The 8,465-nt window shown below is 36.3% G+C and overlaps 1 protein-coding gene across 1 annotated transcript in view; it reads right to left on the reverse strand.

Moving 5' to 3' along the window:
- ERCC4 (ERCC excision repair 4, endonuclease catalytic subunit) overlaps positions 1-8,085 on the reverse strand; it is a 43,818-nt gene extending 35,733 nt beyond the window's left edge. Inside the window, exons 1-4 of the mRNA XM_007498622.3 lie at positions 7,725-8,085; positions 5,294-5,474; positions 2,852-3,047; positions 1,714-1,921 (exon numbers count right to left, since the gene is read on the reverse strand). Coding sequence (XP_007498684.2) covers positions 1,714-1,921; positions 2,852-3,047; positions 5,294-5,474; positions 7,725-7,898 — 759 coding nt within the window. The 5' untranslated portion in view covers positions 7,899-8,085. The remainder of the gene's footprint in view (positions 1-1,713; positions 1,922-2,851; positions 3,048-5,293; positions 5,475-7,724) is intronic.
- Between the last annotated feature and the right edge of the window lie 380 nt (positions 8,086-8,465).

Genomic DNA, 8,465 nt, shown 5'->3' on the forward strand with positions numbered 1-8,465 from the left:
ATTAGACTGTAAGGTCCTTGAGAGTAGGAACTGTTTTTGGTCTTTCTTTGCATTCTTTGTGCTAAGCACTGTGCCTGGCATATAATAGGTGCTTAATAAATGTTTGTTGCTTTCTCTGTTTCTTGCTCCTAATTCTCCCTTTCTCTTATCTCCCTCCTTTCTAAAGCTCCCTGGGCTTGCTTTACCTCTTCTGTTTGCTTAACTTTTCCTATTCCCTACCAAGATAAATACCTAATATTTCTTTCCTGACCTATCATATTTATTGTTATATTTCAGTGATATTAATTTCTAATGCAACATCCTTTCATAAATAAAAACAAACAAATCTTGTGGAAGAGAGTAGAAGTGTTTCTAAATAACTCCTCACTCTATTTTTCCTGGAATTCTCTTTAAATGTTTTAAAGAAATTCACTTTATAAAAATGATTACCTATGTCCTGTTCTTAAATGTTTAAGGTTATTATAATCTGGTGCATTAACAATAAAAAAGTCTACATTCTAAAAATAAAATTCTTTTAAGGTTGCTAAAAATGTTTAACATAACATTACCACTGCTGTCATTACACAGCATTATTTTAGCTTTTAAACAAATGAACACTGGGCAGGAATAACATTTCAGTTATACGCCTCTTTTGAAGAACTCCAAAAGACAAGTTATGGCCATATATAGACTTGGTTACTAAAAGGCTCCCTAAAACAGCACTTTAGTTTTTCCAAGTCTGAGGGATGATAAAAAAACAAAACAATTCAACCCACAACAGAGATATATCAATTGTGTTTTTCCACATTTTCCACAACTTGGATAAAAAAAACAAACTTATGTTCTTTTTAATAGCATGCACCAAATGATAAAGAAGGATATGGAAACAGAACATAGGTAATATAAACTTCCCAGTAAAATGACTTTCTTTGAAATATTTTGAAAGAGTGGAATACTGAGTTGAAATTATTACCAAAGCATTTACTTCTAATTGTAAAGGGATTATTCAAATAAAGGAATTAAAAGTAATTTTACCTACCAACATATAAAATATAGTAACTAGTAAATAAAAAAAGCCAGCTATATAACTTAATATTTGAAAATTCATGTTTTAGTTAAAATTAGGCTGTGATTAAAATGGAATAGAAAAATTAAATCTGATTATTATTTATTTCTATTATCGTCACAAAAGATTACCAATAGATATATTCCTGCAACTAAATATTATTTCTTACCAAGTCATAAATTCATTTTAAAAGAGAGCCTCTCACTTTTCTCCATACTAAAAACTAACCAATTTTACTATTTATTCTTAAAGAGAAAAACACAGATGAATATATTGTTATAAAGTTGCTCTAATGTAATATTCTTCCATACTGGTCCTGAACATATTTAAACTAAACAGGTTTTAAGGCAAAATGCCACATTGTTAAAAAGCAGCTAAATAACAAAACACCATAATTTCTTCTTTTAATTAGACTTAAACTAGGGGACAAACAAATCATTTGTATTCTTGCCAAAATGCAAAGTGCTAAAACTAGCATACTTATAAATAGATTTCAATATGCTGTTACTTTATTGTTTTGTTTACAAATAAACCAAAAGAGCTACATTTTAAAAAGCTTTTAAATTAATTCTGGAATGATAACAGCATGTGCCTGAATAGAACAATTCAAATTATTAAAATATCTTGCATTCTTTAATCTGACAATTCAACAAGTAAAAATAAAATACCTTGTCAAAAGGTTTTCCAATAGCATTTTCTAAAGATAAATCTTCTACTTCAAGAGATGGGTTGTAGCACTTTAATTCCTTCAGACATGCATTCAAAATGTCCAGAATTGCTGTTTGGATTGCAAGCATAGCAGGAGTCATGGCAACATGTATTTCAACTACTTCAGGCTTGTGCTGTTCTAAAAATGAGTTAACTGCTACATGAAACCTATGGAAAGTAATAATTTTAAAATGTATAAACTATCATTTTAATAGCTTAGAACATTCATATCACTGGTTCCAGATTTAATACTCAATGATACTCTAAAAGCTAAAGAAAAGAGAACATTCTTTAAAAAAGCATAGCACAGTGACTGCGTTGACACCTACCTAATAAATGCTATGTGGCTGACTAATGGATAAAATGATTATGAACACAGGTAAAATATGACATAACTAAGGAAAGAGAAAGGTTAAAGGAATCTTCCATAAATAGCATTCTGAACAATTAAAATACACATCAGGATTAACTGTAAAAGTGCTTGAAATTTAAACTCTTGTTCTCTTGCCCTTCAAATGCTCTTTAAGCAAAAAATTTCAAAATCATCTTGCCTGCTAAGCTTTGTAGGGAATAACCTCTAAATTTGGAGAGGAGTCTATAATTTCTATATTTCTTTGAGTCCTTACCTTCTGTTTTAGAATCAATACTAAGGATTGGTTCCAAGGCAGAAGAGAGGTATGGGTTAGGCAAATGGAGTTAAGTGTCTTGCCCAGGGTCACACAGTTACGACATGCCTGAATCCAGGACTGCTTGTCTCTAGGCCTGACTCTATCCACTGAGCCATCTATCTGCCCCAAAGTCTATAATTTATTTGCTTAAAACTTTGCTCAATCCCAGTATAAGATTTTAAAGAAAATTAAAATAGGCTTTCAAACCACCACAGTATAATTTTGGTGGAAAATAGAAGGGACTCTGACAACCAAACCCTCTTTTACTAAATTATTATAACTGTATCAACCACAGATTCATATCTCTATGTTCTATTTGGCATATCTGACAATGCCAATACCATGCAAAACATGTAAAATGATTATTATGCAACTGATTATAACAGACAGTAGTAAGTATAAAAACATGCCATAGAATATATCAATTTACCTTGGCCACAGGTACAACTTCCTTACAAAAAGATTTCTCATTACTCTTTCCACATGACAAAAGCCAGTATCAAAGGCAATTGCATTATCTGAGAAAGCTTTAATGAAGCCATGTTTATTTTTCTGACGAAAGAGGCGCAAGATGAAGGCTTCCTGACACGAGTCAATAATTCTGTGGGCTTTGTAGACCAAAATACCTAACAGGAAAAAGTAAAGATTTTAATAGCTCAATATAAAGAACTGAGGTTGGAAAGCTCATTTCTCTTCCCCCGCTGAATGCATTTCAAATTTCTTTCATTATAAGGAAATAAGAAAAATAAGTGGTCTCTGAATCCTATATAAGGTACAGATTGGAGTAAATTTATTTAATTTAGAAATCTTTATTAACTTCATCTTTATTACAGAAACCCAATTATTAAGATTATATAATGTGTATATATATATATGTATATGTGTATATATATACACACACACATACACACACCCTTATCTTCCATCTTAGAATCCATACTGTGTATTAGTTCTAAGGTAGAAAAGTGGTAAAGGGCTAGGCAGTGGGAGTAAAGTGACTTGCCCAGGGTCACACAATTAGGTTGTATATGAAGCCAATTTGAACCAGGTCCTCCAGTCTCTGGGCTTGGTTCTCAATCCATTGAGCCAACCAGATGCCCCCATTAAGATATTTTTAAATGAGAGCTTAATTACATCAGTTTAGCATCTGAATAACATCTGCTCTGTGTATTCTGGGGTAGCTAGGTGATGCAGGAGGAGTCAGGAAGACCAAAGTTCAAATCCAGTCTCAAGACACTAGCTGTGTGACCCTGGGCAAGGTACTTATTCCTGTTTAAAATGAGCTAGAGAAGAAAATGGCAAATCATTCCAAAGTCTTTGTGAAGAAAACCCAAATGGAGCCAGGAAGAATTGGACACAACTGAACAATAGTTAGATTTAGTAACTGGATTACTATTACATAGATAAAGATAGATATGAATATCAATAGATGTAGTATTTTACTGTTCCCAAAGCATTTCCAAACACTTTTATCTCATTTTGATTTTCCTAATTACCCTGGGATCTAGAAAGAGCAGGTATTATCCCTATTTTATAGTTGAGGAAACTAGCTGAGAGAGGAAAAGTGACTTCTCAAATTTGAGCTAAGAACAGAACCTAGGTTTTGGGAATCCTAGTTTGACACTCTTCATTATTTTCCATATTCTCAAAGCATTTTAAAATCAAGCTTATATGTAAATTGTAATAAACACCACCTTTTTATGAAGACAATATATCTGACATGCAATATATTTGAACTCTGGAATGTTTCTGATTTCCTCATTTTACAAGTTTAAGAAAAACTGAATTTGCATTTCACAAATTTGGATAGAGATAGAGGTGAAAATTTTCCTTTATTATATAGTCCCTTTGTCATGGAGGGGTGAGTGGGATGAACTTATAGGGGACTGACTAGTCTGCTCACTGGTAATTTATAAGCTTGGGGAGCTGCCTAGAGACACTGACTTGTTTAGTTCCTCAGCTACTGTATGTCAGACTTGAAGCTTGGTCTCCTTAACAGAAAAAATCCAGTTCTATATTCATTAGCCTACAGTGCCTCTTTGTGATGGGTAATGTCAAATTAATAGTCAAAATAAGACAAAATACTTCAGATGAGTTTTTAAATACAATCAATATTATAGCAGCCTCAATATATAATGTAAACTTATTATTCTAATTAAAATTATTCTGAGTTATTCATTAAACAGGCTTCTTAAGGATTCCACCAAACAATTTATAGTAGTTAGGCCCTATATAAAACAAAGTAGTTATGGTCCCAAAGTTTCATTAATTCATATTGGTAGTACAAATCTGATTCTGTCAAGCAAAGTCAGTGTCAGAAAAACACTGACATCTAGTGGTAAAAGAAACAAAACCACCATTTTATTTTTGAACCCAAAATCAGGAAAAAAATGTTAAAGAAAAGAAAAAACCTTTGGAAAGAAGGATAAATGATGATAGATTTTATGAGTTAATATGTCTAGTTACCAACAATTTTATTGTTTCTTTTACATAAAGAGCAATAAAATGTTTGCTTATATTTAGCACCCAGGAAGGCCTGTAGCAAACAATGTCTCCTACATCCAAGGAGTCACAATGTATAAAACAGAGGTACTTTCCCCCTCCCACTTCCAAATCTATTAAAGGACTAGGTGATTCGGTGAAAAATAAACCTTTATTCTCAAAACCAATTAGTTTAATTCCTAACTAGGCCAGGAAAAACAATTTTCCTAAGAAGAGGCATATATTTCATTTGACAACTGAAGCTAAAAATGTTTTAATGCTAAGAATTTGGCTAGCATACAAAAGTAAATATAAATAGTCAAATGTTTGTTGAATATTTATTGTGTATTTAAAACCTAGGGAAAAAAACCAATATTTTAAATATACTTACCAGTAATCAAATCTGAAGGAATTCTGTCAGTCAAGAAATCTACCACAAGAATTCGACTTGTTACAAATAGGACACCACCTTGGGTATAAACCTCATATCTACTTCCACTTGCAATTTCATTTGTCACTCGTCGAGGAAGGTGTTCAACTTCCTCTAACTTCAGCTGATTGATAAAATATTCCTAAACCAAATCAGATTTTAGCTTATTTAATTTGAACATTTTATATAAATATTAAATATTATAATATATACATATATAAATAAATATTAAAATTATAAGGCACTTTCTGTAGGGATAAGTAATTAAACTTTATTGTATAAGCTACTTTCCTAAGCAAGACCTATCAGTGACCCCCTATTGCCTAAATGCCTAAAATGCAGATTCCTGTTCAGCAAAGACCTTTGTGATCTGGTTCCAGCCTACTTTTTCAGACTTATTTCTAAACTCATTTTGCCTCATCCCCCTTTACATATTATGGATTCAATAGTATTTCCTTGTCAAGGTAAAGCCCACTTTGATCCCATTCTATCTTGTCTTCTCCCTTTATTATTCTCGTACTCTCACTAATCTTCAATTTCTTCCCAAATACTGGTTGCTTCCACACTGCCTACAAATAAGTCTCTCTCCCTCACATGCTTAAAAAATTTCACCTGACCCAATTATCATCCTATATCTCTTCATTGATTAGCTAAACTTCTTCTTTTCTTTTTTTTTTAACCCATACCTTCTGTCTTCAAATCATGTATTGGTTCCAAGGCAGAAGAGTGGTAAAGGCTAAGCAATGGGGGTTAAGTGACTTGTCCAGGGTCACACAGCTGGGAAGTATCTGAGGTCACATTTGAACCTAGGACCCCGCCATCTCTAGGCCTGGCTCTCAATCCACTGAGCTACCCAGCTGCCTCCCTTTAGCTAAATTTCTCAAGAAAACCATTTATATTATGTGCCTCCACTTCCTTTCTTCTCACCCACTTCTAAATCTTTTTCAGTCTGGCTTCCAACCTTATCATTGAACTTTTCAACTTATTGAAGTTGCTTTCTTCAAAGTTATCAGTGATCTTTCAATAGTCAAATCTAATGGCCCTTCCTTAATCCTTATCCTTCTTGACTTGTTTGAAATCTTTGACATAGTTATTACCTTCCCATGTCATCTTTTATATCTGAATTTGCATGATTCACTGATCCATAAATCCTATTTAGCTAAGCCTAGTCTGCAATCTGAGCTCCAGTCCCACATCACCAAACCTACTGTACATTTTACCAATACTTTCTTCCCCAACTCCTCTCCTTTTCTATACTTCTCTCACTTTGCAATGCACTATTTAATGTTCGGTGTCCCAGGCTAATCTCTTTGGTATCATCCTAGACTTCACTTGAGCTCACTTCCCATAACCAATCCTTGACAAATCCTGTTGTTTCTCTAACATCTCTCATTTAATTTTTTTGCCACTCACAGCTGCCACTCTGGTGTAGGCCTTTATTATTTCCTGTTTGAACTACTATCCTTTTGTTTGGTTTCTCTGTTTCAAGTATCTTTCACTCCAAATCATCTCCCAATCACCTTGAAAAGTGATTTTCCTAAAGTGCAAGTCTGACCAGGTCACCCTCCTACTTAATAAGCTCTGGTAGTTCCCTATTACTCCAGAACCAAATATGTAACTAACCCTCTGGTTAGCATTTAAAATCCTTCACAACCTGACCCCTTTCTAGTTTTCCACTTTCTTATGCTTTACTTCCCTTTGCACATTTCACTTAGGGATAATCTAGCATAACTACACTATCTGCTGTTCCCTTCATAGGATGGTATTCCATTTCCTGTCTTTGCACCGGTTGTCCTTCATGTCTGGAATACTCCGTCTTCACCTCAAACTCCTAACTTCCCTGAAACTTCATCTTCTTCAGGAGTCCTTTCCCAGTACTCTTTTAAAGCTAGCAGCCCCACTCTGACATTATCAACTAGTTACACTGTATATATCTTGTGTGTGCAGTCGTTTGCATCTTCATTGTCTCTCCACCACCCTCACACACCAAAGGTCCTTGTCCCCTTTACATTTCCATGGGTCTCCCTCCCTATCTCTTTATATTCTCACACTTCTCCCCGTCTTCCTCATACCCCCAAAAGTCTCCCTATTGCCCTCATATCCCCATGCCTCTTTTCACCACCTCATAGCCACAAAGATTTCTTTATTTTCATCACATCTCCTGGGTTTCCCCAACGCACATCTTTCCAACCCCCTCGCATCCTTATGGGTCTGCACAACTCCATGGGTCGTCCCATTTCCCTCAGGTCTCCAAGGCTCTCCCCCTCCCCGCTTTCCTTCCAGGATACCCTGAGTCTCTCCACAGCACCCCTTTCCCGGCTTTCCCTATTCCCAACCTCTCTTCGGGTTCTCCCGCTCCTCTCAGCCCTACGGTTCCGACGCCCAACCGCACCTCCTCGGCAGGTTGAGTGTTGAGCACCAGCACCAGGCACCCCGGGTGGCAGTGCAGCCGAATGAAATGATAGAGGAGCCGGTCGGCGCCAAGCCCGCGGGCACACACCACTAGCCCATCGGTTTCCAACAGCTCCAGCACCAGCTGGCGCTCGTATTCCAGCAGCGGCGCCATGGCTGCCCCCAGCAGCCGGCACCGGAAGTCCCCACGTAACTCTTCCGGGTCCAAGGGCGAGCCAGAGCCGAGTATCCAAGAAGTCGAGCTTTCCTGAGCCGAAAGTTCGCCAGAGCAGGCTACCTGAGTCTGAGTCGAAAGTTGCCAAATTCGAGACAAAACTGTACAGGCGAGCTCGGAGGATTCGGAGGCAAAGAGCACCTGGGCGCAAGCTCTGCATCCCTAAGTGAAGTGGGCGGGGCCAATGCCACTGTTGCCTGTGCCTTAGCTTCCTTCCCATTTCCCTCCAATCCTCTCTGCAGCTCAGCATTGTCAAATTCCACTGAATTCTCAGGACCTTGGCTCTGCTTCGTTCCACTTGTTGCCAATCAATATTAACCCTCCTGGCCTTTAAATAAGTTTGGAAATCTGGTCCTCTCCACATCAGGTTTATTTTTTGAAGCAGAAAAGTAAATTACCCTTGCTCCGGATATCGGTAATTGACAAAGTTGTGAAACCTCATTGTAAATGCAAAGATTCTAGAATTAATGATGCTTTCTAGTTTGTCTGCCCGAATGGGTTGGTATC

Source organism: Monodelphis domestica, chromosome 7 (assembly GCF_027887165.1).
Source record: "Monodelphis domestica isolate mMonDom1 chromosome 7, mMonDom1.pri, whole genome shotgun sequence".
Classification (NCBI taxonomy): domain Eukaryota; kingdom Metazoa; phylum Chordata; class Mammalia; order Didelphimorphia; family Didelphidae; genus Monodelphis; species Monodelphis domestica.